Source organism: Eleutherodactylus coqui, chromosome 3 (assembly GCF_035609145.1).
Source record: "Eleutherodactylus coqui strain aEleCoq1 chromosome 3, aEleCoq1.hap1, whole genome shotgun sequence".
In the NCBI taxonomy this organism is placed as follows: Eukaryota; Metazoa; Chordata; class Amphibia; order Anura; family Eleutherodactylidae; genus Eleutherodactylus; species Eleutherodactylus coqui.
Genome location: NC_089839.1, coordinates 141,881,873 through 141,901,054, shown reverse-complemented (window position 1 = coordinate 141,901,054; position 19,182 = coordinate 141,881,873). Strand labels below are relative to the sequence as shown.

Sequence of the window (19,182 nt, the reverse complement as noted above, 5' to 3'; positions counted from 1 at the left end):
CAGACATCCGCAACTCGCCCCTATTTGATAGATGGCTACAGACCGGCCACTGTGAGTAACCCGACCAGATAAACGCCAGTGAGGACAATCCGGGAGCCTCAGCTTGGGCACCCCCAACCCGTCTCCCCTTCCTCCCTTCCCCACTCCATCCTCCCTACTTTCCCTTGTCTGTCTCCCCAACAAACCACACCAAAAACAAATTCTCTGGTTTCCAACGAGATTTATCTGTTCTCATAGCAAGATATATGTGTGAAACCACACAATAACATTGATGTTTCTTAATGTGACATTTCACGTGTACTGTTATTGTTAATGTTAAAATTAATAAATTATATTGAAAGAAAAGTTTTGGGAGAAGAAAGAGGAGGGCAGTAAAGAGGGGACAGACAAGGACTAATGCCCCACAATTCTTGAGGGTACCATGAAACATTTAGTTATCAACTGCCCTGCCTTCTCCTTTACAGGCTACATAGTGCTCAATGAGCGCTATGTAATGAATAGAGATAGCAGAAGTGTTATTTCGATCATGTTACCACTACCGGTCCTAGCAGACCCTGATCAGCTCTGTTAGTAATTACTGTCATTACAGGGAGATGTTTTCCTATGGATGCCCCAGCTACAGTGGAAAAGTGTGAAATAAAAAAAGACCATGAGAAGGCCCCCCAGAGGTCTTACATGGGGAACATAGATGGTAAAAAATTTGTAACAAAAATATTATAAAAAATTACAGAATAAAAAAGAAAATGACCCCCCACCAACGCCAACCAAAACCGTTGCCATATGCGCCCCTGTAATCCAAAACTTCATTTTGCATATTAAATATCAAAACGTCTTAAACAAAATGTGGAACCCATTCCCATATTTTATTTTAGCATAAATATATTAATTTTACAAATGAGTAACTATAAATTTCTAAAAACCGTTTTTTTTTACCTTTCTACCCCTAATGAAATGAAAAAAACTGAAAAAAAATCTGTGAAAAAAGATGTAAAGAAATAGCCCTGTATGTCATGGGGAAAAAATTTCTGCAAAACTAATTCTGGTGGCTGAAGAAAACAAAATAGGGCAATAAAACCATCACGTGGGTAAAATCCCTAAAGAGTGTTTGGTCCTTTATGACCAAAACACCCTGGTCCTTAAGGGGTTAATTATTAAAGACATCGTAAACATCTTGACCATAGCAATTTCCAGGTAACATACATTCATAATCAATAAAACACATTGTTATTTTTTTATTGTCCATGTTGTGACATGATATCGGTCGGCAGTCTATTTAGTGATGCTGTTGAACCTCTACATACTTCTTTCCCAATATTGTGTGGAGCCGTCAGACAGGTCCAGGTGTGTCTCTCTTCCTTGCTTTTCTTTCCAATTTCTAACACACCCTCTTTTGTGACAGAAACTACCTGAAGGTTTATAGATTGCCAGAAGACACTAGTTCAGCAGAAGAGAGGAGCGCTAACAAGGTACGTGATAATATCGTTGGATTAGATCAGCACTGCAGCACTGCACCTATTAGCTGATTGGCAACTCGCAAGAAATGCCCTAAGTCATGTACTCTGATATCATGTATTATTCTGTAATGTTTTACCTGTTGTATGGCTGCTTCCACACAGTCTGCTTTGTAAAAATATCCCACTCATTTACATTTTGATCCAGTGCCTTTTTTTCCAGGTAAAGATTTTTGTTGTGGGGTTGAAAAAAATATGAAATGTCCTACAAACATTGTGGGGTTTTTTCTCACTATTGCTGTATTACATGGTTCCATGGCATTTTTTCAAAAATTGCAGCATGCTCTGGGTCTTGGATTTTTCTGACATTTTCCTATACGCTGCTCTATAGTAAAACAAACCCAAAGAAAAAATACACTTGACTAAAAAACCCCAACGGAAAAGCAAATAAAATTATACAGGCGTCTTTCCAAAAAACGCACGCGATTTCTCTGGTGCTCTTTAAAAGGCTATGTCTGAAGAAAGTTTAAGAGTGTTTTTTCTTTCCTGCTACATCCATTTCTGGCTTTGACTCAAAGAATTGTATGAAAAACTGCCACAAAAGTTATTTACCAGACAATTTAAAAGGGACGCACAGAAATACTTATTTCATTTTTCTTTTAGTGATTGGGATATTATGAAGGAAAACCTCAAATATTGACAATTTAATCCATTACTGGAAACTGAAATGGTTAGAAATTTCATATAAAGAATCATCCATGATTCTTGAATTGTAATATTGGCACATACTGGTTATCTTTGTATGTTTTAGGGCGGTTTTACACACACTTTCTTTCAGAAAAATGCCCAGTTTTTATAAAGCAGAAAAGCGCTCATATGAACGTGGAGTAAAAATGCCACTACACTTGTAGATGTGTTTTTTGAGCCCTAGCAAGGAGTGGGTTCAAAAGAACAGCAAATCTAATTAGGACTTGGAGCTCATTCACTTTGGTGCTCTTGGGTTTTGTTTTCCTGCTTCATTATGGGAAAAGGAAAATGGCAATCAGTGGCCGAACAGAGCCGTCATATGATGGAACCAAACAGTGCCAAATGGAACCCATTGACTATAATTGGATCTTTTTGGTTTCTGGCTGGGCTTCCAGATTTGCACAGGTTGATATACCTCAGCACACTGCACTATTTCTTCAGGTTCTTTAATGGCATTCAGTGATGGATGTTCTGAACAGAATCTCTCCTGCTGATATGAATGAGCCCCTTTATTTCTTGCTGGATCCATTTCTGGCTTTGGCACAAAAAACACAAGAAAAATTGTCACAAAAAAATGAAATACTGCTGTTTGTGAAAGCACCCTTTAAGGTTTATTTACATGAATGAGAAATTTGTGCGAGTTTTGTGTGATGCAATGTGCGCAAAACTTGCAGGAACATGAGGTCCATTCTTTTGAATGGATTTATTTACAAGAGAGTATTCTAATTTTGAGCGTTCCTACAAGAGGAATCGCCTGTTGTTTCCTATGGGACCTTGGAAAAAATTGCATGGCACTTGCATTAAAGTCCATGGGAAGCACTTGCAATCCTTTCATTCGCATGAAAATCGTAATTTCACAAAAGCAATTTTTAATAAAAAATGCGTAACTGTGAAAACGGCCTATTGTCAAATGCAATATCAGGCTGAGTTTCTCAGCCGACATCACGCTCGCCCTTGTGCATGAAGCCTTAGAGTGGCTAGAAAAATTGGGCTTGTTCAACTCAAAAAAGAGAAGCCTTAGGACCTTTCACACGGGACAGAATTAGTTCACGTAGACATTTTTGTGTCACAATGTCATCCCTATGGGGCTTGAATTCTGCACTTGCTAAAATCTGCGTGTCTTTACTTCAAAACCGCAAGATTCAATTCCGCAGCGGAAAAGCTTTCTGCTGCGGAATTAAGGACATCTTGTGGAATTGTTGTTGAGGATTTCTAACAAAAGGAGATGTAATAACACAATTAAAGTCTGCAGAAAAAACTGGTAGAAATTCTACAAGACGTTCTGGAGAACCGGTCCGCAGTTAAAAAAAACAACCAAATCTGCACTAATTGACAAAAGCTGCATCTGCAGTGCGTCCTGCTAATTCTGTCCCATGTGAAATGTCCCTTTAACTGGCACATGATTTATTCTTTCCAATATATTTTTAAAGGACCACGTGAAGGAAAGGTGGTTTAAGCATCTTTATAGAAAAGGATTCTTTACAGTTAGAGTAGTCAAATTATAGAATGTCCTATCCTTTGGCAGAGACAATGACAGCATTTAAAAAGAACTAGGTGCTCATCTAATTACTAATTGTATAGAGGGTTATAATTAATCTAGCAAATAATGATGTAGAAAGAATAAAAAAATGTGGCTCTTGATTGACCTGTGCCTTTTTGCAACCTCTGTAACAGGAAGCTCTTGTGCTATGTGTGTCATATAGGAATACAATTAGTTTTGATGATCAGTTTATTGACACACATTAATTATTTGCTTTTGGATGGCGTGCTATCTAATACAGGAGCTTGGGGCATCAGATGTACTGAGGCAAAGAGATACCTGTACAGAACTGTATAAAGCTTTTCAGGAACACATTTAAAGTTATGTATTTTTGCCATGTTTGGTGCTGACCTTTAAAGAAGTACTTATATGGCAAATTGTTATCATGGTAATGCATGTGAAAACTTCATTTACAGCCATTCCACGCTAACATTTTTGCTTTCCGTCCAGCTGTTCCGCAATGGGAGCAGCAAAACAGTTTTCCTGCCCAGAAAAATACACTGAAACTGAAGACCTTCAGTTTCAATCCGTTTCTCAATTTTCTGTCTCCGTTCCCTTTTTTTACACTGGAATAAAAGCGTAGATGGCGGTACTTTTGTTTCCAGTTCAAAAAGACTGGACAAAAATGGATCCGTTATTTACATTGAAGTCAGTGGGAGATGGAAAATAATGGAAAGCAATCCATTTTCATCCATTTTTTCTTTCTGTTTTTGTATCAGCTTTTATTTCTGAGCATGAGCATAGGGCAGGAGATAGTAATGGCCAAGACCAAAACGGATCCGTTTTAAAACACTGAAAAACGGAAGTGAAATGGAAATGAATGGAAAACATGCTTTCCATTTTTTTAAAGGATCTGTTTGATGGATCTGCCCAAAAAACCTGAAAGACTGCTTTTCATTCATCTCCGTTGCACTTCCATTTTGTACATTTTTGTTTTTTGTAAACCAGGATCCTCCGAAGAAATGCTAGTGTGAGCTCAGCTTTATGGTTTTTATACGCAGTTTTAAATGCTGTACTTTTACACAGGATAGGGATAACTTGCTGATTGATGGGGCTGGCACCACTGAGAACCCCACCAGTCTTCCATGTCCCGTTTTCCTGTCACTGCGGGGGTTGCTTCTCCCCCAGCAGTGATGTCACTCTGAAAGGAGCGCTGGCTGAGAGAGCCTGTTCAGCATCCCATTTGTTTCAATATGCAAGGACCAAAAAAACTGGTATCTAGACGTAACTCTCCAATAAAGGTAGTGAGCTGCTAGAATTTAATATCAACTTCTCTGATAACAAATAGATTAAGAACCAGCATAAAATATGCGTTTCGGGGTGAACACCTTCATCAGTCAGCTAGGTAGGACATAATTCTTGGGAACAAAGGCATATGGATACCAAAAGTCCTGGTGATTCCAGGAGCAGAGAGAATCAGGGCTAGGAACACCAGAAGAAGTGGAAAATGGCCTTGACTGATATATAGGGGTTCACCATGAAATGCATATCTTATGCTGGTTTTTAATCTATTTAATAAAAGATTAGGTCAACAGGGCAGCCAACCTGTCTGTACATGAGTATGGGGGCTGCTAATCTGTCTGTACATGACTATGGGGCTGCCAACCAGTCTGTGCATGACAATGGGGCCACCAACCTGTCTGTACATGACTATGGGGCTGCCAACTTGTCTGTGTATGACTATGGGGCTGCCAACCTGTCTGTGCATGACTATGGGGCTGCCAACCTGTCTGTGCATGACTATGGAGCTGCCATCTTGCCGTACGGGCTTTACAGCTGCTTTACTCGTTATGAAGCCTGCAAGAAGGCCTAAGAACATGTTTTATACAGATGCAGGTAGCTGGAGAAGGCTAGAAAAGCCTTGCTAAAGACCTGGGTATACATCAGTCCATGCAAACACTAATTTTCTACAAATGGAGAAAATGCAACCCTTGGATAGGAAGGCTGGATGGGGACCTGAATAGCGTGTGAATGTAGCCTTAGAAAAACAGGGAACAAGAATGGTATTCTTGGAAGAACATCACAAAAGGAGCAGCTGTCCAAAAAAAACTTTGTGGTCTGTCTTGAGTTTTCCTGAGACGACCTGGATGTTTCACAATGCTTCTGGGGAAATGTTCTATGGACAATTTAGACAAAAGTGGAACTTTTTAGCACAATTGCGCATGTCTATGCTTGGAGGAAAAAAACACTGCACACTGACACCAAAACCTCATCCCAATTGTGAAGCATGGCAGAATGTGACATTCCGCTCATCAGCTTACTCTGCAGCTTCTACACAGAGCCCTTGGTGCGAAATCAATTAAAAAATGGTCAAAGAAGGAAGAAGACTTCAAGGATTTGAATGACCAAGTCAGAGTCCTGACCGTAAAGGGTCTGTCCAAAATAATTTTTAAAAGGTCTACTTGCTAAATACAATAAAAACCCACCTCTCCCGGGTGCCTGAATCTCCCATGCCGGCAGATCCAGGCCTCCCCTGTGATGGATGTAATCTGTACAGGCTGCAGTAGCCTGTGATATCCCATATGGCTGACCGCAACATGTAAACATAGACTGGACACGGACGATGTAGTTGCAGGATTAGTGGGAGCCATGAAAGGGGAGTGAGAATAAGCTTAATTGTATTTTAGCAATGGGAACAGGTTTAGAAATAAAATAATCAAGTAGCATTTGGCCTCATTCACGCGACCGTATATACGCCGCTATTTAGCAGCATTAAAAAAATCGCCCAAAAATCGAGACCATCCGATACATTGTATTCCAATGTATTCATTCACATGACCAATTTTGGGGCACGTAAAAAAATTGCCAGGCAAAAATAGCATATCGGCTGATTTTATACGGTGTGTCAAAAGATAGGCCTTGCCCTATCTTTTGCTGAAATACACAGGAAGCTTCTATAGGCTTCTATAGAAGTTAAAATAAAGGGAGGGGGAGGGCATTTTGCTGCATCCAACGCTGGGAAATGAACAGAGCTAGCTCTATTTAAGCATTAGCAGTCATTCCGAGGATTTCTGCCGATTGATGGATTTCTGCATTGCATCCGCCTGTGTTTATGGCAGAAAATATGCAGCTAAAGATGGGGATTCAATCACGACAATAACTCATTTACATGATTTTACGATGCGTATGGGCGAACGTGAATACGCATATGGTCGTGTGAATAAGGTCTCATAGTAATTTCCATCAAAACTATTACACAAAGAATAGCCTTGCTGGCCATAGTTGAACTGTGTGAAAGCACTGCTTAGCACAATAGCCGATGATATGATATCTTTACCTGTCAATTGCATGACTTTGAGGCTTTCTGTTAAAATTGTTAGAGGATTTGTCTTAGGATAGAGTTTGGCTCAGATATTGCACTAATGTCCGATCACCAGAGGCTGTTACCACTTTGATTCCTTCAGATTGCTAAAACAAAGTGGCCATGGCACTGGGTAACGCACTCTGCCACTTTGTCTCTTTTTGGTTCTGCTCAGCTTTTTCTAGATGGCCAGATAGTTGACCATTGACTATAAGGTGCTCACTATACAGTCTCTGGTGACGATATGCCATCTACCCTAACACACATTTGTTTTATGGATCCATAAGTCTTTAAAGTTTGCTAAAAGGTAGTGCTTGTTCTTGTCCTACCAAAGAGCAAATGAGGAAATTAAACTGTGACTATACTGTATGCTGGATTCAAGCTGCATGTGTCTAATAAATATGATTTGAATAATTTGACAATTCAATTATTTCTGAATTCAAAATAGCATAGATGGTTATGTGTTCATACTTTTACTAATTATAATATTTTTACATCTTTCCTACCAGAATCTGACAGACCTGCAACAAGCTTGAAATAAGATGTCTTGCAATGTTGGTGAAAGCTACATATTCTTGTGCAGTGCACAGGATGCATGGGGCATTGTGGTGGAAACACTGGCTGCCGCTGGGATCCTGTTTACTATTGCTCTCATGCTAGCACTTCTCATTATAGTGCCACGTGTTTGTGACAGTGCCAAGCGGGCTTTGGTTCCTATTCAATTCACTTTCCTCGTTGGCACACTTGGAATCTTTGGTCTTACATTTGCCTTCATCATCAGATTGAATAGAACAACTTGCCCAACACGTTTCTTTCTATTTGGAGTTCTATTTGCCATCTGTTTTTCTTGCCTTTTAGCTCATGGAAGTAAATTAGTGAGACTTGTTCGGGGTGGAGTGGGTGTATCATGGTGGGTGATGCTAGTCACAGTTCTTGCCCTATCATTGGTTCAAATTATTATTGCCATTCTTTATGTAGCAGTCTATTTGGGAAGAAATATGGACCAATGCGATCCGGGTAGCGCAAATCTGACACAACGTAACATTGACTTTGTGCTCATACTTATATATGTTTTGGTTTTGATGGCTATCACATTTCTGATTTCAATGATCGCTATGTGTGGACCTTGTAAATACTGGAAACGACATAGTGCCCATATTTATGTAACAATGTTTTTCTCAATTGCCATTTGGGTAACTTGGATTGTCATGCTACTAAGAGGAAATATAGCTCAACAAAAGTTTCCTCAATGGGATGACCCTGTGAGAGCCATAGCTTTAGTAGCCAATGGTTGGGTTTTCCTTATTCTGTATATGGTTCCAGAGCTTTGTTTGATGACAAGACACCAACCAGACTGTGTCAAACAGATGAACCAGTCACAACCACATCTTATTCGGCAAACTGTTGGAGTAGACAATCGAGTATTCACTCAAGAAGATATATGCCAAGGTAGGTTTTCATAATAATTTATTATATATATATATATATTCTATGGTTAAGGAGCAGTAAAGTAATACTTATAAGGTCATATTCATATCTGCGTTGGTGCTTCCATTCTGAATTCCATTTTCCTGCTCCATTATGGAGACAGGAAAGAAAAACAGATTCCCTGCTTGAAGGGATCTATCCTTTGACATACTCAAATGTTACTGAGTGGACCCCACTGACTATAATGGAGTCTGTCTGGCTTTTGCAGGGCGTCCGGCATTTTCCAGAACAAAATAGCACAGCTTGCTGCTCTATTTTGCACAGGATATTGTGCCGGATCTGAACGGAGTCTCTGATGCAGATGTGTATTTGGCCTTATTTATATTTTCACATTACTTGACATTGATGTTTCAGTACAATGATAGCAGCCAACAGCAATTTCAATATTTAATCTAATCTGTCTCTAATTTGTACTAGAAATTAGACAACTATTTGTTCATCTTGAACAAATATGAGGAAACAAACTATTCGTACTGTCTGAACTCTCAACAATTTAATTGTTTCATTACAAGTGCTGAGCCAGTTAAGTGAAAGCAGGAAGATTGTATGTGAATAATTGTTAACATGTTAGTTGCAGAGCCAATCCATTAAAAAGGGTGTAGTTGTTCTCTGCTAGAAAAAAGTGTTAACTTTATGGGGATGTCACTAGTCAAAATGATATGTTATGCATACAGGTAATAAGATTACATTTGTGAGGCCTGTAATCTCAGAACACCACTGGTTTGCAGAAGAGAAGAAAACTCACACAACACTCTAAGAGAGGGGCCTGAGCATCTATGGCTGGGTCCCAAAATATCAGAGCATCTATGGCTGGGTCCCAATATATCAGAGCATCTATGGCTGGGTCCCAATATATCAGAGCATCTATGGCTGGGTCCCAATATATCAGAGCATCTATGGCTGGGTCCCAATATATCGGAGCATCTATGGCTGGGTCCCAATATATCAGCTGTGTGAAGGCAGTGTTCTCATGCTGGAGTAAATCATGACATTCTAGTGTATTTTTTGCACTGATCTGGCGTCCATAGCAAAACAGAAAAATGCTGCATACATTTTTCTGGTCAGCGCAGGAAGGCATCTGACATCAGGACTGATGCACTGGATGCCTTCAACTGTCCCAGAGAAACTATAGGAACAGTTCTGGCATTAGTTTCTCTACAACATCGAATGGAAAACAAAGCTGGAGGGCAGTACATGTACGAACAAGACTTATGACTGATTTGAAGTTTTGTTTTTAAGGAAACCTCTAGTGGTCTGACATTATTGAGCACCAATATGACCCCCTCACATGTATTATGACATATTAGATTATTCTTGTTGAATTTCAATTTTAAGTACTCTGCAATGTTAATGCATCTATTTTAAATATTTCTTAAAGAAAACTTAAAACTGTATCTGCATATTGAAACACAGAAAACATGGTACTACAGGATTTAATCAATGGACAGTTCAGTGTCAAAACATTTCACTGTGAAGTAACAATGAGCAATAAGACAATATGCAAAATAGCCCCAAAATTAACTTCCTCCCCCCTTTATGGGGGTTTAATATTTCAGATGAAGTTCTGTGCACTGTTTGGATGAGGAGTAATGTTTTTTCTTTGTATATTTCACTGCTATTTTGCATCACTGAACATGATTTTTCCCTCTAAAAGATGGAAGGGAGTGTATTTGGTAAGGGAGGGTCAGAGTAGTTGGCACCAGCTAGAAATACCTATGTGTGTGTTTTAGTGAGTAACAAGCTTGACTTTTATACCTGTGTTATTAGCAAAAGAATGTTGAGTGTGGAAATACTTAAAACTTGGTGAGGTGTAGACTAAGTTTTGATCTCATCATTATTGAATAGGTCACGTTTTTTGTGACTCACATCTAACTTGAACACATGCCTGACAAGACACCTTGTTTTTGAAAACATATATTTAAAGGGTAGGTGCACCATTAAAAGCGTAGTGCCGAGGTGTGTCCATCTCTGAACTACATATTATAAATAGTCATATATTTATATAATTTAAATGACCTACATACAGGACCTATATTTATAACATAGTATATATATTTGCATATGATCTCTGCGGCTTGCACCCACTTTCGAAATATGCAATGTTTTATGCAACTGAAGAAATCTAAATATATTCCGTACAATTGTTTGGTTTTGGAGAAACCTACCATGGGAATTGAGTGACTAAACTTTCTTTGAGTAAAGTTCCATTAGGCCAGGGTTAGGCACCTAAAAGTGGCATGCACATTAATTAGAAGTTGACACTAGTGACCAATCATTTGCGTAAGTAGACCTACATATCTTAGTCATTATTGGCTGAGTGAAGGACAAAATCTTTCTGAGAACATTTTTTTTAAGAAAAGAGGAAGAAAGCTTTTCTGTAATAATAACAGATTTTTCATCCAACTATCAAACGGAAATTGGCAAAAAATCCACGCTATATGAAATATAATGTGAATTTTCATAGCATTTTTTAAAATGCTAAAATTGTACAGAATCCACCATGAAATGATGTTGTGTGTACATGGCCTTAAGTATAGCACATGTATAGTATAAAAGCAAAGTGGTAAAATGCAGGAGAGAAATTACTGGAGATGAAGAAGTGAGAGGGTTAATATATATGTGTATATATATATATATATATATATATATATATATATATATATATATATACACACACATATACATACATCAAGGATTTTCTTTTAGAACATGGCTTAAATCTATGGCTGGTAGGCACATTCTTTTACCCACTTTGCAGCTCATCAATTGAACACAACCAAAGCTGCCTGACTACTGCAACCTATTTGGGACACAGGAATTGAATACACATATTTTTATCTCGCTCAAGTGCTTTTTCTGGAATTCTTATAATTCTATTCATGAGAATCACAATTAAAAGAAGAATAATCTGCCCCATAATTTTCCTTATAATTGCAATCATAAGACAGAAGTAAGCAAAATAAGTAAATAATGAGTAGATCCATGTTTTTTGCATTAAATTGTATAATTATTTATAGTGTATATCGTATAGTTAAACATATTAAAGACACACCCTGAAAGGAATCATCAGTAAGCTGGGAGTGGTAGCATAAATAAAAAGTTCTCTTGCGCACTAGGTGCCTATTTCCTAATTTATGGAGTTACAATTCTAATTATAATGTTGGCAAATAGGTGGAGTGTTAATACCAACCAATCCCTTTGTATACTTTACAAGCTGCTGTAAAAAAAAAAATCTACATTAACAGGAAATTGCTGTAGAGTATACAGCACCTACCTACTGAGCCGTGTATGACGTTGAATAATTGTTAACAAGGCATGTTCCTCTGAAGCTTCCACCATGGATACTGGCACGAGCTCTGAAGCAAACACATTACAAGACTGAAATAAATTGTTGATTAGATAGAGGCTGCTAGAAGTTTCAGAAATCTGACCATCAGCCCAGGACTAATATCTGTGCCATGAAGGGACTAGGACTTTAAATAAAGCTGTTGCACCTTAAAGCCACTCTCACACAGATCGTCTGTAAAACACCACGTTTTAGACGTGGCATTTATAGCATTTTTTAACGCACCCCATCATTGCATCCTTGAGGTGCGTTAAAAATCGCTAAAATGCACTAAAATACAGCAGACAGCGTTAGAAAACCATGGCGTTAGAAACATGCTTAAAAGTTCGTCTGAGAAGCCTCATTGAAATCAATGGAGGCATTTTACAGAGTTTTTGACTCCACTCTTGGTTTTGGATTCGAAAACTCTATCAAAAAATCTGAATAAAACCTGCCCGAGTAACAGCACCCCTTCCATTCATACTTACAATGTAGTCTTTAAACTTACTGCTTTTCAACAAGATGTTTTTTAGGCATCCACTTATATCCAAATTACGGTGTTTTTTCTTTACTGTAGAAAGATTAGCTTTAGGATGAAGTTAGGAAATATGGAAAGGTTCATACACATACGATGGTTGCTATGCAAACTGTATGCATTATACTGCAAGCATCTACGTATGTGCTGAGATTTAGATAAGCAATAAAAGGAAAGTGTCCTTAAATTCACTAATCTTGCATCATCCTGTATGGGCGCTGGTAGTGTATAGCTTCTCACCCACAAAACACAGATTGCAGCCAGTGCCAGCACTTGTCAATTCAAGTGATATGAGTACAGGTACCAGCCACACTTAGCACAGCTTCACCTGCATTTTGTAGCAGAGAGACGCTGTATGCAATAAAAGCCCATCTCCATTAGGAAATAAGAAAGAAGGATTATATTGTATGTAGTTGGCCTTTCTCCCAATAAGAGTCATGTATAAATACTGGTGTGCAAGCTGAGCAGTACTCTATGCTGGGGAGAGTTGTTATTGGCAACGTATGTCTGTAAAGCAATAGACACCTGTTGGGGAATACAGCCTGGGTCTTTGAATTGACCTTACAGGAAGGAAAAAGAAACCTGTGCTCAGAGGTATATCCTCAACTAATTCAATATGGCATAATATCCAGAAAGAAAGATATAGTTCCTGAGGAGGAATGGTGGAATAAAGTTTCCCATTACCACCTTGTTCCAAATTAACTCCTAAGACATATCAGGTAATACCAAGGTAATGTGAGAACATACATCAAGTCCAAAAAGCTGCAACGAGTTTTGGAGGTGAACTAACAGTGATAAGCACCTATATTCTCAAGTAGAATATGGAATAGACAATGCTGGAGAAAGGAGGTGCATGTCGCTGTTCACCTCTAAAACGTGTTGCAGCTTTTTGGACCTGATGTATGTACTCGCATTACCTAGGCAATAAACGGCTTGACTGCTCAACTTTATTCCACCACTCCCTCTCAGACGTAAGTTGCATCTTTCCTTCTGGGTACTATGTCATATTGTACTATTCGAGGATATACCTCTGAGCACTGTTTTTTTTCCTTTTATAATGTCCAGCATTATAATAACTGGGAGCAGGTGTAGACGGGCTCATAACTGTCGCCTTCCAAGTGAACATAAGCTATATTTAAAAAGTGCATTAATTGTATCGATACATGTCACAGTATACTTTTGGGAACAGATTAGCTTTTTTGGAACTGACTAGCAAAAGATTTTATCTTGGTAGATTTTAAGAAATCGTACTGAGGCAGCATATTTAAGTCTTTACAGGTTTTTTTTTCCATTAAGTTACTAAATATTATTGTTTAATAGAAAGTGAATCCTATACTTCTTTCTTTTATTACCCATTTGAGTTACTGTAGTAAATGTATACCAGTTACAAGCATCCTGAGGAACATGATGCATTTGCAAATGGGAAGATGGAACAATATCTCTGCAGCACCACATATTGGAAGGCAGCATTTCTGCAAGTCAATGTCAGATTTTTTTAACAAGCCTTGTAACAATTACTGGGAATTGTGAGTCAAAGGCCAGAGTCTTCTCCAGAAGGAGAAAATAATCATGCACGGACAGTTGTTTTCTAGGTGCTCCCCTTAAGGAGAAATTATACCCTTCCTGATCCACATCTACAGGCCAAGCCAGAAACCCGCTGTACACTGTTATGGGGCAATCACCCTAAAAAGCTGTCTGCGCATGGTTAATTTCTCCTTCTGGAGAAGATTCTGGCTTTGGCTCACAATTACCAGTCATTGTTACATGGCTTATAAAAGTCTGATACTGACTTGCAGGAATACTGCCTTCCAATAGATGATGCTGTAGAGGTACTGTTAAATTTTCGCATTTGCATATTTTCCAGAGGAGCATTTATGGATTTCACACCTTCTAGGTGCTCTCCCTAAGGAGAAACTATGCCCTTCCTGACCTGCATAGTATGCAGTGATGGAAAACTTTTATGTTAGTATTCACAATGTTTTTGATGAATGGGAAAGGAAAAGTACCAGTTATAGGCTCATGCCCATCACTTGTATGGACTCATGAAATGGTAGCCATAGCTTCCATTTGGCTGATTATGCACCTGCATGGGCCGCAGATTTTATACGGTATTAAAGTGTTTTTTTTCTCATGGAATCCATGACAAAAACATTGTATGCTCTTTCAAATTCCATATTGCAAAGCAATTCTTCACTAGAAGCATAGTTTACAAAGCAGAATACAATACCTACAGAGACACCATATGGCGGTACGCAAAGTACACATGACTGCATAATGTATGCGCATTAGGCCCCATTGACATTACGTTTTTGGACGCACATTACAACATAGCATTCTTGACTTCTTACTGACCCATGGAACTTTGCAGTATAATTCTTATGGCACTGATTTTTACATGTGCAGATTTCAAAGCTGCACCACGGTAAAAATACAATTAACATACTCAACCTTGATGTGGGTTCAATGTACAATCAACATTGGAAAATCTGCACACAGATTAGGGTTAATCTCTGTGTAGACCTACATCATATTAAACTGAAAATCTGTATCAGAAATTAGCAGTAACCGCACTGATTTCTGATGGGAATTCCATTAAAATCTGTGTTGGATTTGATCATTTGTTCTTATATTTCATTCCAAAGATGATCAGTTTGGTTTAAATCATCCATTTTCGTTAACTGTATTCTGTGTGTGAGAACCTTCAATTCCAGCATCTGATAAAATTTAGAGTACAAATCCTAATGCTCCGATCTACAGTATCTCAATTAGTGCCTGGGATTGGCTATTGCTGTGATTACTGCTTTAATTCACTTATTTCTAGCTTTAAAAATATCCAGAAACATTTATTTCCCTGTGTGAATGATAGCAACAGCTATTTCTATAGAAAATGTACTTTTTAGCTGCTGACTTTACGTTTAGTGTTTTTTAACTTTTTAATTTTCTTTTATACAATCCAAGATTCTGTAAGGAGTTCACCATCTTCTGTTCCACGATTTGATGCAACACTAGCAATGAGGGTGAGTATTGAACCTAAGATAAGATAATGTTCATTGCCTTCATGGCAACTGAGCCCTAAAGTAAATGCCCACCCTTGAATATTGTTTCAAATATAAAAATCATTTTCAAATATGAAAAATAGGTCCAACTATGATACACATCTCCAAAACTCTAATATACTGTAGACACAGGGATAAAGCAACTCTCTGGTCCCAGACAAACCAAGAAGGCCACACCACTTCTCTGACTACCTGATGCACATTGTCAATCACTGGTCAGTCAGAGCAGTGTGTAGCATCTTAGACTACCAGATGCACTACCACTGCACAGTGTGCATCTGGTGGTCAGAGAAGTGGTGAAGCCATCTTGGTTTGTCTAGGGTTAAAGGGTTGATTTAACAGACAAGATTCCTGATAGTTATAGCTACCAATAGGGGGCTTCTAGTAGATTATAGAATATTGACTAACTAAGTTCCGTGACTTCGCTCCTCCCCCATCCTGCCCCCTCCCATTACAAATAGGGCCGAGAGGCGAAGAAGGGGCAGGAGCTCAGTGCACTACTTACGGCTCTTCCAGCCTCCCCCCCCCCCCCCCCCGCAGAGAGAGACATCGTATATCGGCCGGGCGTGAAAAACCCAGATGATATACGGTCGTCTGAATAAGTCCTTAAAATGCAAAATGTTACTGTAAACTAAAACTCAGAGGACAGAACAGCTAAGAAATGCTGTAAAGTTATTGTGAAGTAAAGTGAACACAATATATAGATTACTGCATTATATGCATAGTAAAGGTAGGATCATTCAATTCTCTTTTATATCAGTCAGGAACATATATCTTAGAGACCAAAGTTTTCAACTTTGTAAAAATTAGATACTACTTATTACTTGACTGTAAAGGAAATGTGAAAACCTTATATGAAATATTCCCCATTTTCCATTTACAGGAAATGGATGCTCCAAAGGATTTCTCTATACCTCGCCCTCAACCACGACCAGACTCATATCTGCATTATCGAACCCATGACTTGAGCGAAATGTAAACCTATATTAAATTGGACTCGTCCCCGACTACTCCAGAGGCTGTCATTTTCCATCAGGATATGAAATCATCAGCACAAAATAAGCGCCAGGAGAATACAGAAGAGCACTGTACCATTTATTCAGTATTCTGATCTTATATTAAATGTGTAATAAAGGCAGCAGGCAAAGACAACACAGTTAGATCTGTAAATTGCCATTATTCTATTATTATTATTTCTATATGGAGTTGCAAAAGAATATAGTACGGCAGATTTATTACTACTATGTACATCAGCATTAATTTGCATGATGTTTGCAACATATTTATTAAAATGTCTTACAGCTTATGTTAAATGTCTCTAGCAACTGTGCTAGAAATGCACAAATTCTGCAAACGTTTGTAAGGTAAAATTTTGTCTGCAGACATTGATAAATATGCCTCTACTACACCACACAGAGTGTTGAGAAAGTTTGCAGTTTTCAGGACTTTGTTACTCTGGGTATGTTGGGGCTATATAAATAGTATTATTTATATATGTGACACATTAATCTATGCCAATATCTCTGTACATTATAATATATGACACCAATCTGTCTAGTAGATGAAAGCAGATGCAATGGCTCTTTAATTCTGTTGTCCTCAAAGACAATAATTAGTATATACATTTATTTCATAATATATCTTTATAGGGATTGTGGTTTCATTTTTTGTTACAGAGCCTAAAATCCCTTGGTTACCTTCACATAAATAAAAAATGTCTGTCTTCCTATAGCTGCCGCTGGGGAGAGGTGGTCCCTCTGTATGGACTTCTACAGCTCTCAGGATGAATTTATGGAGAGAGCAAGGGAACAAGCTGTTTTATGTGCATCACCATATCTAGGCCATGTCTGATAGTGGACTAAGAATAAACAGCTGTTTCCAATGACCACCAGTAGAATTTGTAAGGCAGCTATATATACAAACAGAGAAAAAGTTATAAACTAACTCAAAAGTGTCACAAAAACAGTAAAGCCAAGCGTTTGCAAATTTGTTTCAATAACATATTAGCTGTGCAATGTTGTTAACTCACTTAAACTTAACATTGAATGTAATCTACTGTTATATACCAGAATACATATGAGAATCTCTGCTCATTTAGAACATTTTTGATCCTACCATTTTCAAGATCTAGAATGAGGGAATTCTATTAGAATTCTATAGATTTCTTCTATAGTTTTCTACATAAATCCAGAAAGAAGTAACATGAAGGTACTCATCTAATTTAAAGAGTACCTGCAGTTTCAGTCTCCAGCACTTCTGCTCTGTCAGCTGTTTTTGGTTCCTCTGACAGCTGAAGACGCCCCCATAAAGACAAAGGAGGAGCCTAAAACAGCCAACGGAGCAGGAGTGCTGCAGAATGAAAGTGCAGGTACTCTTTAACTTTAATGAAGTTTCAGGGCTTTACACAACTTTATCCTGGTCTCCACAATAGTAGATGCAATTAAAATGTCATAGAGGCACATTTATCAATGTATGTGGAATTCATCCGACTTATGTTTGAATCAATTCAAATTCTATTAACTATTTAATTAACATTTGAATATACTAATTTTATTAATCCTAATTATATAAATAATTTATATTTAGAATTGCTCAATAGCAAACCGGTTGTATCAGATTAGACAAATTAGAGATGCCCTTGAGAGATGCATTCTGAGCTGCAGTACCAGGCAGTGCCCATGGATAAGAGTGGTGCTTTAACTCTGTATCAAACTTCATTTTAAACATGACTTACATTTTCAGTGTCACAGTGAAATCTAGTGTTCACTAGTTGAAAAACGAATTATATAATGTAAATGTGAGTCTACACTATGTATACAGTTATAAATAGTTGTTGACAGAGGAATCATTCAGATAGACCTATCAGATCCAAAAATAGGCATGGTCTTCCATTACTCATATACACTAGATAGCTACCAGATCCCACCAAAATAAATAATAATCTGTATGTATGGCCAACCTAAAACTAATTTAAGATAACATTTAATTGCATGTACTTTACTGAGTATAGGGAGAATTTGGATATTACCGCTAACAATATCTATAATATTTAAGCGGAAATTAGAATTTTAATCTAGTCATGACAATTTTTTTTCAATCTCTACTCACAAACCCATTGGGGAAAAAAATTGGAATTCATGAGAAACTGCACCCTTTAGAAACTTAGGCCAGCCTCCATTGAACCAAGTATAAAACATAGTGCCAAAGGTGGAAAAGATAAAGTTTTTTTGGCACCATAGTAATATGTAAAATTAACTAACCAAAACATATTTTCTAGTAAATACACCAAGCAGTATTTATTTATTATTCTTTTAAATATGAATATTGTTTCTTTATAGAATGTAATATATAACAATAATAAATGAGCCTATGGAATTTTAAGTGTGCTTCATTTATTACTGCAAAATAATTCTACGCTTACTGTGCTGTAGTGTGTGATTTCGTTTCCCCAACAGAGTTCAAGATAATTTGCTGTCCCCAAAACACTCTACAAGTTTGAAGAAGGCACTTAGAAATATCAGACTGGAAATGGTGTGCAAAGACAGACCCATGCTGGGTTAGCATTGCATACAGTAGTTGTGCAACATTTGTGACCAAAGAAATTTCTACCGCAAGGAATAATAGAAGTCAGTGATTGGCCTTATTGCTTACAGACTTATAATTAGTGCCAGGCCAAACAGATGATTATATTGTGCCAATTTACTGTAGTTTGAATAGTTCAGTACCATTTCCAAATTTT

The 19,182-nt window shown here is 37.9% G+C and overlaps 1 protein-coding gene across 2 annotated transcripts; it reads left to right on the top strand.

The window, feature by feature from the left end:
• Positions 1-1,327: 1,327 nt before the first annotated feature.
• GPRC5D (G protein-coupled receptor class C group 5 member D) lies at positions 1,328-18,824 on the top strand. Of its 2 annotated transcripts, XR_010791209.1 has the most exons (5): positions 1,328-1,466; positions 7,549-8,488; positions 15,346-15,404; positions 16,327-17,651; positions 17,812-18,824. XR_010791209.1 is itself a non-coding variant. In XM_066596201.1 (4 exons), the coding sequence occupies exons 2-4, from the start codon at positions 7,582-7,584 to the stop codon at positions 16,420-16,422; spliced, it is 1,062 nt and encodes a 353-aa protein (XP_066452298.1). In that variant the 5' UTR covers positions 1,328-1,466; positions 7,549-7,581; the 3' UTR covers positions 16,423-18,824. The 2 variants fall into 2 exon arrangements, 1 of the variants encoding a protein (XP_066452298.1); XM_066596201.1 differs by having other exon boundaries at positions 16,327-18,824.
• The last annotated feature ends 358 nt before the right edge of the window (positions 18,825-19,182 follow it).

What these genes read in the sequence shown, in the direction of transcription:
- GPRC5D (XM_066596201.1), top strand. Translation starts at nt 7,582, where the DNA reads ATGTCTTGCAATGTTGGTGAAAGCTACATATTCTTGTGCAGTGCACAG. An exon ending in TCAAGAAGATATATGCCAAG is followed by an intron (nt 8,489 to 15,345) that starts GTAGGTTTTCAT and finishes ATACAATCCAAG; the next exon opens with ATTCTGTAAGGAGTTCACCA. An exon ending in ATGCAACACTAGCAATGAGG is followed by an intron (nt 15,405 to 16,326) that starts GTGAGTATTGAA and finishes TTCCATTTACAG; the next exon opens with GAAATGGATGCTCCAAAGGA.